The sequence below is a fragment of the Oncorhynchus kisutch genome, unplaced genomic scaffold (genome assembly GCF_002021735.2).
Source record: "Oncorhynchus kisutch isolate 150728-3 unplaced genomic scaffold, Okis_V2 scaffold1569, whole genome shotgun sequence".
Classification (NCBI taxonomy): Eukaryota; Metazoa; Chordata; class Actinopteri; order Salmoniformes; family Salmonidae; genus Oncorhynchus; species Oncorhynchus kisutch.
The window spans coordinates 18463-44655 of NW_022263514.1; the positions used below are offsets into that span (position 1 = coordinate 18463).

General features: G+C 45.7%; 1 protein-coding gene across 1 annotated transcript in view; it reads right to left on the reverse strand.

Annotated features, from left to right (window-relative positions):
- Positions 1-242: 242 nt before the first annotated feature.
- The window catches only part of LOC109886332 (IQ motif and SEC7 domain-containing protein 3), a 30615-nt gene continuing 4664 nt past the window's right edge, over positions 243-26193 (reverse strand). The window contains exons 3-6 of the mRNA XM_031818714.1: positions 25364-25522; positions 17722-17811; positions 17237-17280; positions 243-4226 (exon numbers count right to left, since the gene is read on the reverse strand). Of these exons, the coding sequence (XP_031674574.1) occupies positions 3726-4226; positions 17237-17280; positions 17722-17811; positions 25364-25522 (794 nt within the window). The 3' untranslated portion in view covers positions 243-3725. The remainder of the gene's footprint in view (positions 4227-17236; positions 17281-17721; positions 17812-25363; positions 25523-26193) is intronic.

Here is a 26193-nt window from a genome sequence, read left to right on the forward strand (position 1 = left end):
CAAAGTTTTAGGTTTACTGTTCTGATATTGTACATTCTGTATGATGTCTATGTTGACTTGTCTGTATTCCGCTTGGATATTGTCTATTGCTGGCTGCACCTTCTCACTGAGGCACATTGCATTGTGGGTACTATAAATGTACTTGGGAGAATAAAGGTGATTCTGATAGAGTGTAATAGAAAGTTGTGTGTACTACACCCAGTCATTCAGCACAACAGAGGGAAAGAACAGAAGACATCCAGTATGGTGAATAGACTGAAACCATCTTTAATAGCATGTTGATATACTGCAGAACAGAAGACAGGTTAAGAGGGATTCAAAGCCAACCGAGGGAGGTGATGGTTAAAACCTATGCCCAAATTCAACAAGTCTGTCCTCCTAAAAGGCCCCCTTCCTCATTGTGCGACAATAGAACAACATAGGTGACAGAAAACCCCCAGAAGGGAAGAGTTCCACGCGTCACCTGAAACGACAGCAGTGCATTTTTAGCATCACAGAGCCCTTTCGTCTATATCCAAAGAAAAAGGTGAGTCCTTTGAACGAACTTACAGTAGCATTCAATCAATTCCACTAAACCTCCTTTTTGCTGCTTGAGACTCCATTCATGGGAGACAGTCACATTTTTGCCCACAAAGACAATGATAGGCTTTTCACATTCTGATGCATTGTGGGTGAACGGACAGAATAATGACATATTTATCCCCTGTGCTGCACTCTGTCAAATTCAGTCATGCACAACAAACTTGACTTTGAAGGGAAAGCATGTATCACAGTATCAATAGGCCTCCTATACATACAAAACCAATGTCATGCCGGGTTGAAGAATCACATTCACTCCACATGTTGAATTGACAACGACGAAAGGAACAGAAAACAGATTAACTTGTTCTTAGAGTGTGAAATGGATACAGACACAGCTCTCTGGTTTGCCATAGGCTGTTAAACCCTAAAGAGACACTGAGCATCCCAAATGGCACCCTATTCCCTTTCCAGTGCACTAATTCTGACCAGGGCCTATAGGTCAAAAGTAGGGCACTATGTAGGGAACAGTGCCCTATTTGGGACACTGACACAGTGAAGTATTTGAAATATGTAACCCTGTTTTAAACACCCTTCAGCAGTTAATATAACAGAGCCTTGTGTCTATTGAAACTGACACATTAAAAAGGGGAAGGATCTCCGCTGAAGAGATTCGTGTGAGATCTCCTCTTGGTGAGCAGGAGTCACGATGCTGTGGTGGGCAATCTCCACACACACACACACACAGGAGATATGGGATACATATCACATTTGGTATATACACACACACACACACACACACACACACACACACACACACACACACACACACACACACACACACACACACACACACACACACACACTCACACAAACAAACACACACACCACTGTCAACCTCTCAGCCCCCACAGCAGCGTGGTGCAATAGATTGTTTTTCCAGAGGCTCGCTCCTCACAGATGAAGTAGACTGAGATTGGAGATGAGTTGGAGACCTCCACACAGCAGGTTGGTAATTATCTGAACTAGAGGCAGGGCTGAATGAGAGGAGGCCAGGAGGGCCAGCCGAATATATATTCCAAACCACCTGATGTAGCTCATGTTTTAAACATGGGCACATTCAGACCAGAGCAGTCGATGAACTATTTCAGATAAATTACATTTTGTTGACCTTAGCATTTACATGGATAGAGATAACTTGGTTGTCCTCTCAGACAACCCAATTTGATATTTAACAAACTAAGCTGAGCGAAAAGCGAGAGATTAAGATGATTCTTGTCCCCTTCAATACAGATGAGCAAATAACAGACAAAACATTTGAGTGCTGTTATGAATGATGTGAATATCGGAGTACTAAGCTTTTAAAAAAGTCAAATAAAAAGGCTATTTTGATACACAGAAGAAGCAGCATTGAGAAATTACAAGTGTCATGTTTGTCCAGTGCATATGTTTAACATAATGAGTGTGTTGCGCTCCAAAATACACTGGGAAATCATTTTGGTTGGATTGTATTGGCAGATCTGCAGACTGGCAAAGGGCGAATAGTGGGAATTACCAGTCTTATTGGCTGTGATTAGGGCCTGGAGTTATTCCTGGTCCTAGTTATGCTCTCATCATAACAGCACATGCACACAATAAATGTGCAATCTAAACCATTCCAGAACATTCCAGAACATTTACGTCAAGAATTCCTGAGCTGAATATAACAATGACGACAGCAAATAAAGAGCTTATTTCCTGGGCTGTTATTGGCTTTTGGTTTGGCAGTAAGCCTTCTGATTGGTTGCCTTGCCTTCATATGCCATCATCCTTAGCTACAGTAACTGGACGGGGGATCTGTGCAGGATGACAGTGGAAGTGTGTTTCCTGATAATAGAAAAGAAAGAAAAACAACACCACAGAGAATGACAAATAACACACCTCCTCAGATCACACAGAGAGAGAGAGACACAGAGAGACGAGAGAGAGACAGAGAGAGACGAGAGAGAGACACAGAGAGACGAGAGAGAGACAGAGAGAGACGAGAGAGAGACAGAGAGAGACGAGAGAGAGACAGAGAGAGACGAGAGAGAGACAGAGAGAGACGAGAGAGAGACAGAGAGAGACGAGAGAGAGACAGAGAGAGCGAGAGACAGAGAGAGAGCGAGAGAGAGAGCGAGAGAGAGAGAGAGGGGGGGAGATAGAGAGAGAGAGGGGGAGAAAGAGAGACAGAGAGAGACGAGAGAGACAGAGAGAGAGCGAGAGAGAGAGAGAGGGAGAGAGAGAGAGGGGAGATAGAGGGAGAGAGAGGGGGAGAAAGAGAGACAGAGAGAGATGAGAGAGAGACAGAGAGAGAGCAAGAGAGAGGGAGAGAGAGAGAGGGGGAGATAGAGGGAGAGAGAGGGGGAGAAAGAGACAGCAGTCTCCCATTTCAATGAATAAATCCACCACATTGCAAACAAGGAGACAGGTTGCACTGAAATATCGCTAGCTGTAATTATTTTTTACATGTAGGGTACTCCTCGAGGTGAGAGTGGAGGAGATTCTGAGTTCTTCTAGTTTTCTTCTAGCCGAGTACAAAGTACTCCGTTTGGTGGAGACTTCTGTCATTTTGGCACACACATTGTTCAGTCATTGTCAATCAAATGCACACACACATAGAGATGAGGTTAGGATATGAATGGTAAAAGTGAACAAAAGTCGTTCTTAGATTAAGTTCAATCTTGGAGGGAATCTCCAAGACATTCACATAGTCTGTGGAATCCATCTGAATCTAGTTGGTTGGTGCTGGATTTTGTACTACGTCCTTCCTTGTTAACTACTAAAGATCCATCCAGAAAACTAAAGAAATCAATGATATTATCTATATTTAAAGATTAAAACTGACAAAACTGTTATAGAAATTTGTTAAAACTACATAATATTTCAAAATACACATGGAATCAAGTAAAATTCGTCTTCTTTTCCACTTGGATTATTCTCATGATGTTACTCCACACCTCCTTTTAAATCTTTACCTCGATTCATCTTTTGTCGTTATTTCCTTAAATATATGCATATAGATGTGTTATCTTTTTTTTATAGCTCTGTCTCTGTATGTATAGCATGTACATATGTTCTGTTAGTGACGTGGGCAGGGTGGGTGGGGTTGGGCTGAGGTTGGGAGTGAGGTGTGAGGTTGGGGTGAGGTCAGGTGGGTGAGGGTCATTGGTTCATTGGTCTCTTATTTACAGCAGGCTTCGAGAGCCACTTGGGGTCCTCTGGAGGCTGAGGCGGGGGTCCGCCGGGGGGATGTACTGGTGGGGATGGTTGTAGGGGGGAGGAGGAGGGGGTAAGGGGGGCTGGTGACCGTCCTTGCTCTCTGGCGACCTCACAGGAGTGGAGGTGGCCGACCGGATGACCTGGTGGTGGTGGGCATGGTGATGATGATGGGCGTGGGTGGGGGTGTGGCTGAGGAAGGCCTCCACGCGGCCATGGCCGCTGTTGTCCAGGACGATCACCTTGACAATCTGCTGGCACTGGATGAGCGTGTCGGGCCGAAGGTCGCCCATGCTGATTGGCTGGAGCTGTTGCAGGTGGTGGAGGGGGGTGCCAGCGGCTGACTGAAGCTGCGGCTGCTGCAAGAGCTCCGCCCGGTGGTTAAGAAGGGCTCCAACACTCTCGGGGCTCCGGGGCAAGCTCCCGCTGCTGCTGAGCTGGTATGTATGAAGCCTGTTGTGAATTGACACCTAGTTTAGAAAACAGCCAGAGACAGCATCAAATGTTATAAGACTGGCCTCCTTCTAGTGCTCCCTCAGCCCTCTTCTCTTTTTTTGGGTGACACCACATCACAACTGGCATGCGTGGGGTGGGGGGTGGGGGAAGAGAGGGGGAGAGTTGGAGGGCGAACGTGCGCCCCCTGGTGCTGGGGGGACCAGTTCAGACTGGGTGCTGGAAGCATTGGTGTAGAGGTGGGAGAGGTAGGGGGAGGCTGTGGATAGAGGGGGGGTGTCGGATGAGAGGAGAAATGTGGGTCAGTTGTTTCTTTTGGGGGAGCCTGGTGGTTCTAAAGGAGTCAGAGGGCCCCCGTGCCTCCTTCTCAAACCACTGTGCAGCACTAAGGGTCACTGAACACTGGGGGTGAAGGAGAGAGGGAGGGGTGCTTTTAGACGGCCATTGAACATAGAAGGGGGGGGATTAGAACTGGAGACGAAGGTGAAACCAACAGGGGGACGAGACATCCACAGACACCACAGGCAAAACTCATCAGAATGCATGCCTCATCATTTTACAACACATTTTAGCAGGCCTTGTCACTCACCAAGCCTGCTCTGTTCAGCAGGCCTGGTCATACCTTCAAAGATCAAGGAGGGTTTTGACATCCTACTTAAACATGACCTCCCATGAAGTTTCCTAAGAAACTCTTTATTTTCCTACCTGTGAAACTTTTCCGGTTAAAAACTAAAGCATTCTCACTGGGGGTTGTGTACATCCTACATAGTTTGGTGTTGCAGGGAGAATTACTTTGTCTTTGATTCCTATTTAGCCCTATTCCCATGTTTTGAAAATGTCCTTAAAAGCTACAAGAGCAAGTATGTTCAAGGCTTCGATGACATAACCCGTTTGTGCATGTTTCACAACAAATGGACGTCTTAATTCACAATAATTCAATTCAGTCTCAAAGCGAGCACTACTTTGCTTGCAGGGTGAAAGGCCACTACTTGGCTAATCAACTGTATGACTCCACCCCAGCAGTACTCATGCAGCTTGGGTACCTTCCACAGTTCCCCTCATCTCCCCAAACATATGGGTCTTGGAACGAAGAGATATGTTGGGAAATGTCTAGTTGTCTAAACATCCAGAATGAGCTGCGTTTCATTACAGAGCACTTGTAGGTGGATTCTCAGTGGAGTCTGCTAATCAGCCGCTGAACACATTTGCGGTGTAGCTCGTATGTAAATGAGATCTAAATCAGCCTCATTATGTATGCAGGAATGTGTCATTTCCACCAGGAAGTGCTTGTCATGGAGGAATTTGTTCCCTTTCGTTATGGAAATGATTAAACACTTACAGTACCTTCGGAAAGTATTCAGACCCCTTGACTTTTCCACATTTATTACATTACAACCTTATTCTAAAATTGATTACATTTAAAAAAAAACTCCTCAGCAATCTACACATAATACTGTAACGGCGTTCTTCGTTTGTAGAAAGAGAGTCGGACCGAAATGCAGCGTGGTGGTTACTCATGTTCTTTAATGAAGAAAAATCGTGACGATACATGAAATAACTAATAAATACAAAAACAACAAACGGAACATGAAACTTATTACAGCCTATCTGGTGACCACTACACAGCGACAGGAACAATCACCCACGAAATACAAAGCGAAACTCAAGCTACCTAAATACGGTTCCCAATCAGAGGCAACGAGAATCACCTGACAGCTGATTGAGAACCGCCTCAGGCAGCCAAGCCTATACAACACCCCTAATCAGCCGCGATCCCAAATACTACAAACCCCAATACGAAATACAACACGTAAACCCCTGTCACACCCTGGCCTGACCAAATATATAACGAAAACACAAAACACTAAGACCAAGGCGTGACAGAACCCCCCCCCCCCCCCCCCCCCCCAAGGTGCGGACTCCCGGACGCACCTCAAAACCAAAGGGAGGGTCCGGGTGGGCGTCTGTCATTGGTGGGGGCTCCGGCTCGGGACGTGGACCCCACTTCATTAATGTCCTCGTTCCTCCCCTTCGCGTCCTGGGATAATCCACCCTCGCTGCCGACCATGGCCTAATAGTCCTCACCCAGAACCCCACAGAACTGAGGAGCAGCTCGTGACTGAGGGGCATCTCGGGACTGAGGGGCAGCTCGGGACTGAGGGGCAGCTCGGGACTGAGGGGCAGCTCGGGACTGAGGGGCAACTCGGGACAGGGGCAGCTCGGGACAGGGGCAGCTCGGGACTGAGGGGCAGCTCGGGACTGAGGGGCAGCCCGGAACTGAGGGGCAGCCCGGAACAGAGGGGAAGCCCAGTACTGAGAGAAAGCCCAGTACTGAGAGGAAGCCCAGTACTGAGAGGAAGCCCAGTACTGAGATGAAGCTCAGGTAGGTAGTAGGCTCCGGTAGATCCTGGCTGGCTGGCGGATCTGGAAGATTCAGGTTGACTAGCAGATCTGGAAGACTCTGGTTGACTAGCAGATCTGGAAGATTCTGGTTGACTGGCGGATCTAGCTGCTCTATGCAGACTGACAGCTCTGACTGCTCCATGCAGGCTGACAGCTCCTTGCAGACTGGCAGCTCCTTGCAGACTGACAGCTCCTTGCAGACTGACAGCTCCTTGCAGACTGGCAGCTCCCTGTAGACTGGCAGCTCCTTGCAGACTGACAGCTCTGACTGCTCCATGCAGGCTGAAAGCTCCTTGCAGACTGACAGCTCCTTGCAGACTGACTGCTCTGACTGCTCCATGCAGGCTGACAGCTCCTTGCAGACTGACAGCTCCTTGCAGACTGACAGCTCCCTGCAGACTGGCAGCTCCTTGCAGACTGACAGCTCTGACTGCTCCATGCAGGCTGACAGCTCCTTGCAGACTGACAGCTCCTTGCAGACTGGCAGCTCCTTGCAGACTGGCAGCTCCTTGCAGACTGGCAGCTCCTTGCAGACTGACAGCTCCTTGCAGACTGACAGCTCCCTGCAGACTGGCAGCTCCTTGCTGACTGACAGCTCCTTGCAGACTGGCAGCTCCTTGCAGACTGGCAGCTCCTTGCAGACTGGCAGCTCCTTGCAGACTGACAGCTCCTTGCAGACTGACAGCTCCCTGCAGGCTGACAGCTCCTTGCAGACTGACAGCTCCTTGCAGACTGGCAGCTCCTTGCAGACTGGCAGCTCCTTGCAGACTGGCAGCTCCTTGCAGACTGACAGCTCTGGCTGCTTCATGCAGACTGACACCTCTGACTGCTCCATGCAGGCTAACAGCTCCTTGCAGACTGACAGCTCCTTGCAGACTGGCAGCTCCTTGCAGACTGGCAGCTCAGGCTGCTTCAAACAGGCAGGAGGCTCCGGCAGCGCTGTAGAGAAGAATGGCTCTGATAGCGCTGAACAGGCGGGAGACTCCGACAGCGCAGGAGAGGAGGAAAACGCTGGCTGCGCTGAACAGACAGGAGACTCCGGTAGCGCAGGAGAGGAGAAAGGCTCCGACAGCGCTAAACAGGCGGGAGACTCCTACAGCGCAGGAGGGAAGGAAGGCTCTGGCTGTGCTGAACAGGCGGGAGACTCCGACAGCGCAGGAGGGAAGGAAGGCTCTGGCTGTGCTGAACAGGCGGGAGACTCCGACAGCGCAGGAGAGGCGAGGCGCACTGTAGGCCTGATGCGTGGTGCGGGCACTGGTGATACTGGAGCGAGGACACGCACAGGAAGCCTGGTGCGGGGAGCTGCTACCGGAGGACTGGTGTGTGGAGGTGGCACAGGATGTGCAAGGCTAGGGATGTGCACAGGAGGCCTGGTGCGTGAGGCTGGCACCAACTTCACCAGCCGACTAACACGCACCTCAGGACGAGTATGGAGCGCTAACTCAGGTGCCATCAAATCCCCGACACGATCCGTCGGACGAATATGATATCTATAGCACCAAGCTAGCAACTCCCTCATTACTCTCCACTCCACTTTCCCCATTAACTCCTTCACAGTCTCTGCTTCGCTCACCTCTAACACCGGCTCTGGTTCTGGTCTCCTCCTTGGCTCCTCACGAAAAACAAGGAGAGTTGGCTCAGGTCCATCTCCTGACTCAGCCACTCTCCCTCTGAGCCCCCCCCCCCCCCAATACATTTTTTTGGGTGACTCTCGGGTTTCGCTCTGCGCCGCCGTGTCTGTTTCTCCAACTCCATTCGCCTATAGCCTTCTTCGCACTGTTCCAGCGAATCCCATGCGGGCTCCTGCACTCTCTCTGGGTCGGCCGCCCACCTGTCGATTTCTTCCCACGTCGTATACTCCATGCCATTGCTGTCCATAACTTCCTCCTTTCGCTTTTCCTACGGTCGCTGCCTGTAACCACGCCGCTCGGTCCGTATGTGGTGGGTGATTCTGTAACGGCGTTCTTCGTTTGTAGAAAGAGAGTCGGACCGAAATGCAGCGTGGTGGTTACTCATGTTCTTTAATGAAGAAAAATCGTGACGATACATGAAATAACTAATAAATACAAAAACAACAAACGGAACATGAAACTTATTACAGCCTATCTGGTGAACACTACACAGCGACAGGAACAATCACCCACGAAATACAAAGCGAAACTCAAGCTACCTAAATACGGTTCCCAATCAGAGGCAACGAGAATCACCTGACAGCTGATTGAGAACCGCCTCAGGCAGCCAAGCCTATACAACACCCCTAATCAGCCGCGATCCCAAATACTACAAACCCCAATACGAAATACAACACGTAAACCCCTGTCACACCCTGGCCTGACCAAATATATAACGAAAACACAAAACACTAAGACCAAGGCGTGACAAATACCCCATAATGACAAAGAGAAAACAGGTTTTTGCAATTTTTTTGCAATGTATAAAACCTTAAAAACAGAAAAACCTTATTTACATAAGTATGCAGACCCTCTGCTGTGAGACTCGAAATTGAGCTCAGGTGCATCCTGTTTCCATTGATCATCCTTGAGATGTTTCTACAACTTGATTGGACTACACCTGTGGTAAATTCAATTGATAGGACATGATTTGGAATGGCACACATGTCTATATAAGGTCCCACAGTTGACAGTAAATGTCTGAGCAAAAACCAAGCCATGAGGTCGAAGGAATTGTCTGTAGAGCTCCGAGACAGGATTGTGTTGAGGCACAGATCTGGGGAGGGGTACCAAAACATTTCTGCAAAATTGAAGGTCCCCAAGAACACAGTGGCCTCCATTATTCTTAAATTGAAGAAGTTTGGAACCACCAAGACTCTTCCTAGAGCTGACCGACCTGCTAAAATAAGCAATCGGGGGAGAAAGGCCTTGGTCAGGGAGATGACCAAAAACACGATGGTCACTCTGACAGAGCTCTAGAATTCCTTTGTGGAAATGGGAGAACATTCCAGAAGGACAACCATGTCTGCAGCACACCTCTGGTCAGGGAGATGACCAAAAACACGATGGTCACTCTCACAAAGCTCACAAATTTCTTTGTGGAAACGGGAGAACCTTCCAGAAGGACAACCATCTCTGCAACACTCCCCAATCAGGCCTTTATGGTAGTGGCCGGACAGAAGCCACTCCTCAGTAAAAGGCACATGACAGCCCACTTGGAGTTCGCCAAAAGGCACCTAAAGACTCTCAGACCATGAGAAACAAGATTCTCGGGTCTGAGGAAACCAAGATTGAACTCTTTGGACTGAATGCCAAGCGTCACGTCTGGAGCAAACCTGGCAGAGCTCTCAGGATCTCAGACTGTGGCAAAGGTTCGCCTTCCAACAGGACAACAACCCAAAGCAGACAGCCAAGACAACGCAAGAGTGGCTTCGGGACAAGTCTCTGAATGTCCTTGAGTGCAGCCAGAGCCCAGACTTAAACCTGATCGAACATCTCTGGAGAGACCTGAAGATAGCTGTGCAGCAAAACTCCCCATCCAACCTGACAGAGCTTGAGAGGATCTGCAGAGAAGAATTGGAGAAACTCCCCAAATACTCTCAGACCAAGATAATTAGAACATAATCATTTCAAACCTCGCTTACATTTATATACAGTGCGCGTGGGAATCAGGGCATAAAATGAACACCAGCCACCTGCCAAATGCAGGTAGATGTAGGTATTGTTGGATAAGAATGTCTGTTTCACCTGCCACGTTGGCGGGGGGGGGGGGGGGGCAATTTGCAGGGCTCTACAGTGGAGCATTATGTTCGCATTTGTGAATAAAAATAGAGTCAAAGGTCAAGTATGAACATAATGTGCGATTTGTAGCAAATAAATGCTGATGTAGTTGTTTTCAAAGTATTTCTGCTGCTTTGTTTCATAGCTGCTAATCGCACAAAGAAATAAGAATCCTACATCCCACCTTGCGCAGCAACAGCTTTGCACACTGTGAGTGAAGCGGTGATAGATTCATTTTTGGAGGCGCAGGTACAGGTCAGTAAAGTGAGACAGATTTGTTCATCTACTTGACACAGTGGCTGGTGGACCAAAAATACATTTTTAGGCCCCGGTGGGAATATTTGGGAACAGATTTCCTGGTGTCTGTTGTTATGTTAGTCTTTTATGTCCAACAATGAAAATGTTTTGCTCAGTAAACTTGGGGGGCCAAATAAAACCACCCACGTGCCAACCTCGGCCCACAGGCCACCAGTTGGGGAGTCCTGCTTTAGATTATTATGCAAGCTTTGTAATGGAACTGTGACAAGAATGACTATTGGCAGGTCCATATTGATTTTTCATGTGGGTTTCGGCTCCGTATTGCCCTTAAGCCAGATGGATGACATGGATGCCATTTCCATCGGGGCTTTTGATGTACATCTATTCATAATGTAATAAACTAGATGTTTTATCTGTTATCATCTGTCCTTAACGAACAATGAGTCACGCTCTGCCTTTGATTTCTCTCCCTCCTCCCTCCCGCCCTTTCTCTTTCACCTTCTCTATCCATCTCTCCCTCTGTCACACATATTCAGCTTCCTTTTGAGCAAGCTGGACATACTGCGGATTGTGTCTTACAGGCTGTATATAGATCATGGGTACAACATGAATTGACCTGTTATGTGATTAATGACTGTAACTTCAGATATCATTAATGGCACATAATTAATCAATGAAAAACCTTCCTCCATACATGCTACACTTTATCCAAACAGAATAGACCCATGGCAGGGCAGGGTGGTCAAGGGCAAATGGAGCCCCCCGCGTATTGAGAGCTCACAGGGGGATGCGGCGGCGTTGGCGGCACCCTGTCTGGTTGTCTCCTGGAGACAGAGGCTATCAAGCCGACCCTATACCCAGCACCGCTGCATTTCGACAGCTTACGTCCTCGCTCACAGGGGGTTGACGATTCAGCGTGGGGAGGAGGTAAGAGACTGTAGGGGTAGAGCGAAGGGACATGATCTCTAAGACCGACACGTACTCTAGCCACCTTGGCCTCGGGAGGTACGACATACCTACAACTACAATACACCTCCATCACTAATAATACAACTCCAAATCGGCATTTAACCCAGTCCTTTAACCCAGTCCTTTAACCCAGTCATTTAACCCAGTCCTTTAACCCAGTCCTTTAACCCAGTCCTTTAACCCAGTCATTTAACCCAGTCATTTAACCCAGTCCTTTAACCCAGTCCTTTAACCCAGTCCTTTAACCCAGTCATTTAACCCAGTCCTTTAACCCAGTCCTTTAACCCAGTCCTTTAACCCAGTCATTTAACCCAGTCCTTTAACCCAGTCCTTTAACCCAGTCCTTTAACCCAGTCCTTTAACCCAGTCCTTTAACCCAGTCATTTAACCCAGTCATTTAACCCAGTCCTTTAACCCAGTCCTTTAACCCAGTCCTTTAACCCAGTCATTTAACCCAGTCCTTTAACCCAGTCCTTTAACCCAGTCCTTTAACCCAGTCATTTAACCCAGTCCTTTAACCCAGTCCTTTAACCCAGTCCTTTAACCCAGTCCTTTAACCCAGTCATTTAACCCAGTCCTTTAACCCAGTCCTTTAACCCAGTCCTTTAACCCAGTCCTTTAACCCAGGCATTTAACCCAGTCCTTTAACCCAGTCCTTTAACCCAGTCCTTTAACCCAGTCCTTTAACCCAGTCCTTTAACCCAGTCATTTAACCCAGTCCTTTAACCCAGTCCTTTAACCCAGTCCTTTAACCCAGTCCTTTAACCAGTCATTAACCAGTCCTTTAACCCAGTCCTTTAACCCAGTCCTTTAACCCAGTCCTTTACCCAGTCCTTTAACCCAGTCTTTAACCCAGTCCTTTAACCCAGTCCTTTAACCCAGTCCTTTAACCCAGTCCTTTAACCCAGTCCTTTAACCCAGTCCTTTAACCAGTCCTTTAACCCAGTCATTTAACCCAGTCCTTTAACCCAGTCATTTAACCCAGTCATTTAACCCAGTCCTTTAACCCAGTCCTTTAACCCAGTCCTTTAACCCAGTCTTTAACCCAGTCCTTTAACCCAGTCCTTTAACCCAGTCCTTTAACCCAGTCCTTTAACCCAGTCCTTTAACCCAGTCATTTAACCCAGTCCTTTAACCCAGTCCTTTAACCCAGTCCTTTAACCCAGTCATTTAACCCAGTCATTTAACCCAGTCCTTTAACCCAGTCATTTAACCCAGTCATTTAACCCAGTCCTTTAACCCAGTCATTTAACCCAGTCCTTTAACCCAGTCCTTTAACCCAGTCATTTAACCCAGTCATTTAACCCAGTCCTTTAACCCAGTCCTTTAACCCAGTCCTTTAACCCAGTCCTTTAACCCAGTCCTTTAACCCAGTCATTTAACCCAGTCCTTTAACCCAGTCCTTTAACCCAGTCCTTTAACCCAGTCCTTTAACCCAGTCATTTAACCCAGTCCTTTAACCCAGTCCTTTAACCCAGTCCTTTAACCCAGTCATTTAACCCAGTCCTTTAACCCAGTCCTTTAACCCAGTCCTTTAACCCAGTCATTTAACCCAGTCATTTAACCCAGTCCTTTAACCCAGTCCTTTAACCCAGTCATTTAACCCAGTCCTTTAACCCAGTCCTTTAACCCAGTCCTTTAACCCAGTCCTTTAACCCAGTCCTTTAACCCAGTCATTTAACCCAGTCCTTTAACCCAGTCCTTTAACCCAGTCCTTTAACCCAGTCATTTAACCCAGTAATTTAACCCAGTCCTTTAACCCAGTCCTTTAACCCAGTAATTTAACCCAGCAGATACTGTATGTATAATGTACCTCAAAGATGATCAATTTAACTGATACCGCAGTAGGCCTGTTGACTGTTAGAACAAATAAAGCCTCGTTTCAATGGAGCCTGAGCACACTGCCTCTTGTTAAACAGGCCCTGAATGTCACATTGACCGGGTGTGTTTGCCTCTGTGCACCAGTCCTCTGGCGGAGGGATACAAAAGGTCATGTAGCACCTCCAGAGTGGTAATTGCAAAGCCTTTGGGTACTGTAGTTCTGCTGATCATGTGGAATGTGGAATCCTACCTTTTCTCACAGAAACATACACACACAGCAGTATTGTGGTAGGTTATGTCAACTGAATGAAAGTTGAAACACCCTCTAGAATTATGGTAATTTACCATTTCTATTCACTCATTCTCTCACTCACCTGAAAGCCCAAAGGGCCACCTCCAAACCTCTGGCCCAGGCTATACAGTTGAAGTCGGAAGTTTACATTCACTTAGGTTGGTGTCATTAAAACTTGTTTTTCAACCACTCCACAAATTTCTTGTTAACAAACTATAGTTTTGGCAAGTCGGTTAGGACATCTACTTTGTGCCTGACACAAGTAATTTTTCCAAAAATTGTTTACAGACAGATTATTTCACTTCCAATGGGTCAGAAGTTTACATTCACTAAATTGACTGTGCCTTTAAACAGCTTGGAAAATTCCAGAAAATGATGTCATGGCTTAAGAAGCTGATTGACTCAAATGATGTCAATGAGCCTATTGGAGGTGTACCTGTGGATGAATTTCAAGGCCTACCTTCAAACTCAGTGCGTCCTGGCTTGACATCATGGGAAAATCAAAATAAATCAGCCAAGACATCCTTGGGAGCAATTCAAACCATGTTCATCTGTACAAACAATAGTACGCAAGTATAAACACCATGGGACCACGCAGCCATGATACCGCTCAGGAAGGAGACACGTTTGGTCTCCTAGAGATGAACGTACAAGTGCAACTCAATCCCAGAACAACAGCAAAGGACCTTGTGAAGATGCTGGAGGAAACGGGTACAAAAGTATCTATATCCACAGTAAAACGAGTCCTATTTCGACATAACCTGAAAGGCTGCTCAGCAAGGAACAAGCCACTACTCCAAAACCGCTATAAAAAAAGCCAGACTACGGTTTGCAACTGCACATGGGGACAAAGATGGTACTTTTTGGAGAAATGTCCGCTGGTCTGATGAAACAAAAACAGAACTGTTTGGCCATAATGACCATCGTTATGTTTGGACGAAAATGGGGAGGCTTGCAAGCCGAAGAACACCATCCCAACCGTGAAGCACGGGGGTGGCAGCATCATGTTGTGGGGATGCTTTGCTGCAGGAGGTACTGGTGCACTTCACAAAATAGATGGCTTCATGAGGAAGGACAATTATGTGGATATATTGAAGCAACATCTCAAGACGTCAGGAAGTTCGAACTTGGTCGTAAATGGGTCTTCCAAATGGACAATGAACCCAAGCATACTTCCAAAGTTGTGGCAAACTTCCAAAGTTGTGGCAAAATGGTTTAAGGACAACAAAGTCAAGGTATTGGAGTGGCCATCACAAAGCCCTGACCTCAATCCTATAGAAAATGTGTGGGCAGGATTGAAAAAGCATGGGCGAGCAAGCAGGCCTACAAACCTGACTCCGTTACACCAGCTCTATCAGGAGGAATGGGCCAAAATTCACTCAATTTATTGTGGGAAGCTTGTGGAAGGCTACCTGAAAGGCTACCCAAGTTAAACAATATAAAGGCAATGCTACCAAATACTAATTGAGTGTATGTAAACTTCTGACCCACTGGGAATGTGATGAAAGAAATAAAAGCTGAAATAAATCATTTTCTCTACTATTATTCTGACATTTCACATTCTTAAAATAAAGTGGTGATCCTAACTGACCAAAGACAGGGAATTTTTACTCTGATTAAATGTCAGGAATTGTGAAAAACTGAGTTTAAATGTACTTGGCTAAGGTGTATGTAAACTTCTGACTTCAACTGTATATAATGCAGTAACCACTTCCTATGTTTCTACCTACTACTATTACCTACCTACCTAGAACAATTACTAAGGACATTTACAGTACCAGTCAAAAGTTTGGACACACCTACTCATTCAAGTTTTTTTTATTTAAAAAAAAACTATTTTCTACGTTGTAGAATAATAGTGAAGACATCAAAACTATGAAATAACACATATGGAATGATATAGTAAACAAAATTATTAGAACATTTTAAATATATTTTATATTTGAGATCCTTACTAGCCACCCTTTGCCTTGACAGTTTTGCAGACACTTTTCATTCTCACAACCAGCTTCATGAGGTAGTCACCTGGAATGCATATCAAATAACAGGTGTGCCTTGTCAAAAGTTCATTTGTGGAATTTCTTTGCCAATCAGTTGTGTTCTGACAAGGTAGGGGGGTATACAGAAGATAGCCCTATTTGATTAAGTCCATATTAAGGCAAGAACAGCTCAAATAAGCAAAGAGAAACGACAGTTCATCATTACTTTAAGACATTATGAATTTTTTAAGTTTCTTCAAGTGCAGTCGCAAAAACCATTAAGCGCTATGATGAAACTGGCTCTCATGAGGACCGCCACAGGAAAGGAAGACCCAGAGTTACCTCTGCTGCAGAGGATAAGTTCATTAGAGTTTTGAGCCTCAGAAATTACAGCCCAAATAAATTCTTCACAGAGTTCAAGTAACAGACACATCTCAACATCAACTGTTCAGAGGAGACTGCGTGAATCAGTCCTTCATGGTCGAATTGCTGCAAAGAAACCACTACTAAAGGACACCAATAAGAAGAAGAGACTTGCTTGGGCCAAGAGACACAAGCAATGGACATTAGACCGGAGGCAACCTGTCCTTTGATCTGATGAGTCCAAATTTGAGATTTTTGGTTCCAACCGCCATGTCTTTGTGAGACGCAGAGTAGATGAACGGATGATCTCTGCATGAGTGGTTCCCACCGTGAAGCATGGAGGAGGAGGTGTGATGGTGCTTTGCTGGTGACACTGTCTGTGATTTATTTTGAATTCAAGGCACACTTAACCAGCATGGCTACCACATCATTCTGCAGCAATACGCCATCCCATCTGGTTTGCGCTTAGTGGGACTATCATTTGATATTCAACAAGACAATGACCCAAAACACACCTCCAGGCTGTGTAAGGGCTATTTGACCAAGAAGGACAGTGATGGAGTGCTGTATCAGATGACCTGGCCTCCACAATCACCTGACCTCAACCCAATTGAGATGGTTTGGGATGAGTAGGACCGCAGAGTGAATGAAATGCAATCAACAAGTGCTCAGCATATGTGGGAACTTGGAAGAATGTTGGAAAAGCATTCCAGGTGAAGCTGGTTGAGAGAATGCCAAGAGTGTACAAAGCTGTCATCAAGGCAAAGGGTGGCTACTTTGAAGAATCTGAAATCTAAAATATGTTTTGATTTGTTTAACACTTTTTTGGTTACTACATGATTCCACATGTGTTATTTCATAGTTTTGATGTCTTCACTATTATTCTACAATGTAGAAAATAGTACAAATAAAGAAAAACCCTTGAATGAGTAGGTGTGTCCAAACTTTTGACTGTTTTGTATATGGATATGTCATGCTATATGGGGGGCAGATTTATTGTCTGATCGGAGTTCTATAGGGTCAATAGTTAGTTCAATAGGGTCAATAGTTAGTTCAATAGAGTCCCACTCACCCATTCACTCACATACAGACGCACTAGCGTTATGCTAAATCAGACTAACTTCTGTGGTGCCTAGGCCTCTGCTCCAGTGACAATAGATACAAATAAACACTTACCTGCATTAAGACTTGGACTATCAGTGAGCACTTACCTCCACTGCATTGTGTCCACTGTTCTCATCCAGGTCCTGCTTGCCTGTCAATCAAAATGACACCAACATAAGAGCTGACGGAAACATGAGGCCAAAATCAATGGCGTGTGTATGTTTTTGGTTTTATTGTCCTTGTGGGGACCAGATTTCCTTACAAGGATAGTTAAACAAGGAGATTTCGGACACTTGGGGACATTTCACCGATCCCCACAAGGAAAATACTATTTTAGGCTTAGGGGTCAGGGGTTAGGTTTAGGGGTTTGGGGTTAAGGGTTAGGTTTACGGGTTTGGGGTTAAGGGTTAGGTTTACGGTAAATTGGATTTTTAATGGGAAACAATTGTTTTGTCCCCACAAGGATAGTAAAACAAATGTGTGTGTGTGTGTGTGTGTATGAGAGCATGTGTGTCTGGAGAGTAGTATGTTTCACAGTATTGCATGTTAGCTTAGGTTAGGTGCACAAACACATGTGTACACAGACACACACCTGACGGGGAGCCCTGTTTGCTGCGTAGCTCCAGAGTGCCATTGTTCTTAGCTGACACTCCCTTCGAGCCCTGCTGTTTCTCCAACTCCCCTACACAGGACAGAAGACTGTCATCAGAGAGAGAGAGAGAGGGAGAGAGAGACAGACACAGCGGGAGAGTGATAGAGTGAGAGAGTGAGAGAGTGAGTGAGAGAGAGTGTGAGAGAGTGAGAGAGAGAGAGTGAGAGAGAGAGAGTGTGAGAGAGTGAGAGAGAGTGTGAGAGAGTGTGAGAGAGTGAGAGAGAGACAGACATACAGACAGACAGACAGACAGACAGACAGACAGACAGACAGACAGACAGACAGACAGACAGACAGACAGACAGACAGACAGACAGACAGACAGACAGACAGACAGACAGACAGACAGACAGACAGACAGAGGGAGGGAGGGAGGGAGAGAGGGAGAGAGACAGAGGGAGAGAGACGAACAGAGAGAGAGACAGACAGAGAGTGTAACGAACAGAGAGTGTGTAGGGGAGGGATGGGTTGGAAGGAAAGGAAGAGAGGAGAGAGTAAGAGGGAGGGAGAAATGGGGTGAGGCTGAGAGAAAGAGTGGTGATAGGGAGAGAGAGGGAGAGAGCGAGGGAGGGGGACGAAAGAGGATGAGACGGACAGAGACAGAAGCACCAACAGTGACGGACAGTGAGAGAGGAATATAGACAACAATGGCAGAAGAGATAGAGAGAGAGTGAGAGGAAGATAAAGAGAGAGACAGAATGAGTGACAGGGGCACAGACAGAGGGAACAGCATGTGCAAGGGAGACAGACAGACATAGAGAGAGCCAGACAGAGTGACAGCAGCAGAGATGGAGACAGTGACAGACAGACATAAAGAGAGACAGAGAGTGACAGCAGCAGAGACAGAGAGTAACAGACAGACAGACAGACAGACAGACAGACAGACAGACAGACAGACAGACAGACAGACAGACAGACAGACAGACAGACAGACAGACAGACAGACAGACAGACAGACAGACAGACAGACAGACAGACAGACAGACAGACAGACAGACAGACAGACAGACAGACAGACAGACAGACAGACAGACAGACAGACAGACAGACAGACAGACAGACAGACAGACAGACAGACAGACAGACAGACAGACAGACAGACAGACAGACAGACAGACATAAAGAGAGTCAGCAGTAGCAGTAGAGACGGAGACAGTGACAGACAGACATAAAGAGAGTCAGCAGTAGCAGTAGAGAAAACAAGTGGGGGCGAGTCCTCTGCCTCCTCCCTAGAGTCACTCAACTCTACACGGTGTCCCAAATGGCACATTATTCCCTATGGGGCCTTGTCTAAAGTAGTGCACTGCATAGGGAATAGGCTGCCATTTGGGGCACCTCTGTGCGGTTGATGATGATGGCCTGTCATTTCCATTGGCGACGGCTAAATGTTGCTGTGTCCCCACTGACTGCTTGGTTCTGTAATTCTGCTGCAGCTGTACTCCAGTAGGATGACTGTGCAGAATAGTTGAGTCCTTTTTCAAGTCTCTTTCCTCATGAGAAATAGTCAGGAGTGTTGTGTGTGTTGTGTCTGTTTTTTCATGTGTGTTTATGAGTGAGTCTGTGCATGTGTGTGTGTCTGTGAATGTGTGTGTGTCTGTGCATGTGTGTGTGTCTGTGAATGTGTGTGTGTCTGTGAATGTGTGTGTGTCTGTGCATGTGTGTGTGTCTGTGAATGTGTGTGTGTCTGTGCATGTGTGTGTGTCTGTGCATGTGTGTGTGTCTGTGCATGTGTGTGTGTCTGTGCATGTGTGTGTGTCTGTGCATGTGTGTGTGTCTGTGAATGTGTGTGTGTCTGTGAATGTGTGTGTGTCTGTGAATGTGTGTGTGTCTGTGAATGTGTGTGTGTCTGTGCATGTGTGTGTGTCTGTGAATGTGTGTGGGTCTGTGCATGTGTGTGTGTCTGTGAATGTGTGTGTGTCTGTGAATGTGTGTGTGTCTGTGCATGTGTGTGTGTCTGTGAATGTGTGTGTGTCTGTGCATGTGTGTGTGTCTGTGCATGTGTGTGTGTCTGTGCATGTGTGTGTGTCTGTGCATGTGTGTGCTTCCTTGCTCCAAACTCAGGTGACCTTTTGAGTCACAGCAACATCCCCCAGCGTATCTCCAGTCCAACGGAGGAAAAAAAGGGATGAAAAGAAAAAGAAATAGCTCATCCAAAATAATGTATGAATCATCCATCCCTCCATCCACACAGGAATTCCCTCCTCAAAGAGGAGAAATAAACAATAAGAAAATGGAATAGACCGCCGCAGGCTTATTTACACGAGTGCTAACAATGTGGCGCCTTCGTAGAGGAGGGGAAGATGTCGACCGTGTGTGTGTGTGCCAGTGATTTTGTGTGTGTGTGTGTGTGTGTGTGTGTTCATGCATTGGCACTTGACTTTGTCTGAAAATGGGGGTGCAAACGCTTTCAAAACTGTTTCTTGACAGGAAGAACCCATTTTTATGAACAGAACACAACGATTTTTCTTAGGTTTTGCCACAATAAATGATATTGAAAAGGTGTTTTAATAACTAGATTACTAATCTCCCCCTCTGAAAATCCCACCTCAAATAATTAATTGACAAGTCTGAAACTGGAGTGTTGCATTTAAATTTGGTCATTGATCATGTTCCCATAATAATAATATTACAAACATATTATTAACTTATCATTATTATCATTAAACTTTTGTACAACAACTATAGTGAGTAGGCTACATACACTGAGTGTACCAAACATTTTGCCCTCAGAACAGCCTCAATTCATCGGGGCATGGACTCTACAAGGTGTGGAAAGCGTTCCACAGGGATGCTGGCCCATGTTGACTCCAATGTTTCCCACAGTTGTGTCAAGTTGGCTGGATGTCCTTTGGGTGCTGGATCGTCCTTGATACACACGGGAAACTGTTGAGCGTGAAAAACCCAGCAGCGTTGCAGACAGTGAAGGCTGCTGAGGAGAGGACGGCTCATAACAGAGACTGTAACGGCGCGAATGGAATCAAACACCTGGGAACCATGGAAACCATGTGTTTGATGTATTTGATATCATTCCACTCCAGTCAGTACCATGAGCCTGTTCTCCCATATTAAGGTGCCACCAACCTCCTGTGGTTGCAGTTCATGACACACACCGCTGTGCCTGGTACCTACTACCATACCCCGTTCAAGGGCACAAATACACAACTCATGTCTCAGTTGCCTCAAAGCTTAAAAATCCTCCTTTAACCTGTCTCCTCCCCTTCATCTTTAACCTGTCTCCTCCCCTTCATCTTTAACCTGTCTCCTCCCCTTCATCTTTAACCTGTCTCCTCCCCTTCATCTTTAACCTGTCTCCTCCCCTTCACCTTTAACCTGTCTCCTCCCCTTCATCTTTAACCTGTCTCCTCCCCTTCATCTTTAACCTGTCTCCTCCCCTTCATCTTTAACCTGTCTCCTCCCCTTCATCTTTAACCTGTCTCCTCCCCTTCATCTTAACCTGTCTCCTCCCCTTCATCTTTAACCTGTCTCCTCCCCTTCATCTTTAACCTGTCTCCTCCCCTTCATCTTTAACCTGTCTCCTCCCCTTCATCTTTAACCTGTCTCCTCCCCTTCATCTTTAACCTGTCTCCTCCCCTTCATCTTTAACCTGTCTCCTCCCCTTCATCTTTAACCTGTCTCCTCCCCTTCATCTTTAACCTGTCTCCTCCCCTTCATCTACACTGATTAAAGTGGATTTAACAGGTGACATCAATAAGGGATCATAGCTTTTTGCCTTTTCATTTTATATACCAGTGGTGCAACTAGTGCTTTCTTTCCACACTGAACCAAAACAGTGGCAGCTGTGAAGCAAAACTTTCAAACCAAAAACATGAATCTTGTGGAGACAGAGGTGCAAAATGCAATCTGTTCATTATTATATCAGGTGCCTGTGTGTGTATGTATGTGTGTGTATGCGCACATATGCATGCATCCTGTGCTAGTGTGTACGCATGTGTGACTTCCCTAAAGCAAACAGACAAACTAGCAAACACACACAAGCACTAGCACACACACACACACACACACACACACAAACACCACTCTCCTCCACATCTCTTCTCCCTGGCTGCTTTCAGGAGAGCTGCCCTCTCCTTTGTTCTTGTTTTGTCCATAGTGTTTGGCTGCTCTGTACCAGAGAACACTAACAAAAGGTCAGTGGCCAGGGTCTCTGTCAGGAATCAGACTGGGAGACAAACACATACATGCCAACCCTGTCCAACTTTTTAGAGTACCAGACACGCTCTGCAAATTGGAGATTCAACTGGCGAGCATAGCACATGCCGAAATGGGGTCCCCCCACGCTCGTGCACGCGCTGTTTGTGAGTCTGATCGCAATTATAGAATTGTACCAAATCAAGTCCATACAAGGTTGGAATACTTTCTTTCCTGACAGCATCCCATGTACACACATGGTAAACGTCACTAACAAGATGGAGATAGAAAGAACACACAAAGGGCCTTTATTCTGGGACTTTTTCAAATGTTAATAAACAAATAGATACAAAATGTACAAACGTCTTATCCGCGATTTAAAAAAAGCTGCTCTGTCTGTTTCTTTCAGTCTCCTCACTCTCATCGTCTGACATTGCTTTACTGACTGGCTGCAACAACAATGATTTACTAAATGAACTGCTATTTTGTTTGGGACCTATGCTTACTTGTTTTTCATGAGCACACGTGCTTAGACAAACATAATGGATCACACCTGGTTCAGTTCACTCCTCTGAAAAGGTATTTACAAAACAAAAATAAAAGTACAGAACATATCAAATAAATATATGTTTTGTGGAATTAGCACAGATGGTCAGTATGTTTATTCCATTTCCTGTACAGTGTAGAATGGAGATAATTATCTATTATGTTTTTCTTAGCACATGACCCCAAGTTTAGTGTCTATAGTAGAGGAACGCTTGTTACCTCTCAAACAGGGCCAGCTCACAAGTATTGGTTTTTTAGACACGGGTCCTAATCAACTCTAAAAGCAAAATCATTTTGAAAACATAAAAACAAAAACAAATGATCACATCGACACAGACCGCAAATTGGCTACGCAAAGCTTAACTAGGCTACCTACCGCCAAGGGAATCTGAGCGCTGTTCGCTAGAAGAGTCCGGTGTTTCAGCCGATGTAAAGGTGCCTATGGTATTTCTTTGCAGCGCATACATCATTTCAGATTTTGGAAATTGATAAAATCTCAAATCTATTGCAAAGGCATTTTAGAAGCATGGCCTATATAGCTGATAGCGGACACTCATTCATTCTTCATCGCGCAGTCTTCTAAAATCCCAACTCCATTTAATGCCAAGATGGTTATATTTATTTTTGATTATACTTTTGTAATGCTTTTTGTGACGTGGATCATAGTTACATTCTATCAGGTTGCGTGATTATCGTAATGTTACGTGAAAAAAACAACTAATGGGACGCATAATGAAATATCACACTCGCACAAATGAGACCAGTTATTTTTCGTATTTGCTTTTAATTTATTTCACTAGCAAATGCGAGTGAACTGCTGGCACTTTAGAGACCACTGAATGTCCATCTTCTTAGCTTGAAACAATTAGTGTTTACCTTTCCACAGCACACAGAGTCGAAAATAGATTTGTCAATGTTTTCACGTACAGCTGACAGTTGGCAAACTCAGCATCATAACAAACAGGAGATGGGGCAGACACGTAGCTACGCCGAATAATGATGTATTCATCTCCATGTCCGTTGACACAAACTCCGTACATGTCTGTGTGTTGCAGCTCGAGAATCGGGATGTTAGATTTACTCAGTGGAATTCTTTTTTATTAAAATGTAAAACAAATACAAAATAAAAATAAGGCCCTATTCATTTCTGCCTACTTTTAACTCGGATCTCGTACCTGCGTACATGGACAGAGAATTGCATAGTTGGAACGCAAAATGCAGAGCCATGATTATACAGAGACATGATCACATGGAACTATCTTCCATATCCATTTACTCAGCAAACAGCAAAATAACCTTTAAACGTGGATTAAACAACATCTCATGGAACCGAGGGGACTGTGAGGACACACACACAGAGACACTTTTAGTTGTGTTGCTTGTATATGGTTGTATTTTAAATGTGTGTGACTGTCCTTGTCTATCAGTGAATCAGTGTCATGTTTATAGTGTTTTTGTAGAACCCAGGAAGAGTAGTTGCTGCTTCTGCTAAGGATAATGGAGATCCTTATAACCATATAATAAACAATTAAACACAAACATGTACACATGCACACACACTCAGGCAGACATGCACACACACTCAGGCAGACATGCACACACACTCAGGCAGACATGCACACACACTCAGGCAGACATGCATACACACTCAGGCAGACATGCACACACACTCAGGCAGACATGCACACACACTCAGGCAGACATGCACACACACTCAGGCAGACATGCACACACACTCAGGCAGACATGCACACACACTCAGGCAGACATGCACACACACTCAGGCAGACATGCACACACACTCAGGCAGACATGCACACACACTCAGGCAGACATGCACACACACTCAGGCAGACATGCACACACACTCAGGCAGACATGCACACACACTCAGGCAGACATGCACACACACTCAGGCAGACATGCACACACACTCAGGCAGACATGCACACACACTCAGGCAGACATGCACACACACTCAGGCAGACATGCACACACACTCAGGCAGACATGCACACACACTCAGGCAGACATGCACACACACTCAGGCAGACATGCACACACACTCAGGTTAGACATGCACACACACTCAGGCAGACATGCACACACACTCAGGCAAACACATACACACAGACACACACGCACATACACACGTCCCGAGTCCCCCAGGCAGAATAGAAACACAACCGTTCCCTGACTCTTGTTTTTCAGAAACGCATCAGAACAGAGTGTATGATCTCAGTATTGGGAGCATGAATAATTGTATCTTTGGTGTAGTCGTTGATGTTAGAGATACAATAATGTCATTTGTATGGGTGCTAGGAGGAATATGAGCATGAACACCGTTTGGTTATGTAATGACATCAACGTATACAAAGACATGTAGACACAGACACATGCATGTAGACACAGACACATGCATGTAGACACAGACACATGCATGTAGACACAGACACATGCATGTAGACACAGACACATGCATGTAGACACAGACACATGCACACGTAGACAGACAGATAGACTGTTGACATCTTCCTCTCCCCATTGTTAGCACTTACGTAAATAATCCTGCGGCACCCTGATTCCATTTTCTCCTTTTTGAGAAATGAAAGAGAATCTCTGTGCGGATGGAGGGATGGATGATTCATACATTATTTTGCATGAGCTGTTTCTTTTTTCCCCTTTCCCTCTTCACCTGAGTTTGGAGCAACGGAGTACACACACACACACACACACACACACACACACACACACACACACACACACACACACACACACACACACACACACACACACACACACACACACACACACACACACACACACACACACACACACACACACACACACACACACACACACACACACACACACACACAGTACTCACATTCAATGCGTATCTGTTCCATCTCTGACACCTCAGCAATGGACTCCTTCAGATCTTCTAGAAACTTGAGCAGCTCCTCGGCGCTCTGAGCACAGAAGTTGAGCACCTGCTTCTTGTCTGAGCCGAAGGGTGAGATGATGGTGATGCCATGGGGGTAGTCTGAGGAGGAGAGATGAGAAGGAGATGACTTTATTTTACATAATAGTGTTGGCTAATAAGAAGGATGAAAGGATATCGCCAAATGTCTTCCTCATATCGATATCCAATGATATTGGTGCCCACCACTAATAGTTACATATTGCAATAGACCCAGATTGGCTAAAGGCATTTGTACCAAAGCGTTGGTCAAATAGATCCATGAACTAGTTTGTGGAGTATTCAAGGATGTAACTGTACTGGAGTTTCTTTTCACAATAACAAATATTATGGTTTAAATCACTGAACAGAGATGAGTTCCCCCAAAGCAAAATAAAGGCTTGATCCATCACAGCCAGGTAACTAAAGAATGAACCATTTTCTCACATCTTCAACTGACACAGTAGCAACAAAAAACATCAGAATGCTTTTTTTCTCCTTCCCCAAAGAAGGGAATGAGGCAAAAGAGGCAATAAATTCATTGGGGAAATGAGATTAGTCGCTACTGTTTTCTGTTTTCATTTCTCACTATCCGTGCTCCGGCGCGCCTCGCTCTCCCCTTCGCTCTTTTAAATGGCACTTTGACGATGGAGGCACTGCATCTTTCATGCCTGAGGCGTGAAGAAAAGAATATCCCTGTATGATAGATTTCATATGAAAATATCACCTGCCTGGCTGAATGCAGAGTGGTGGGA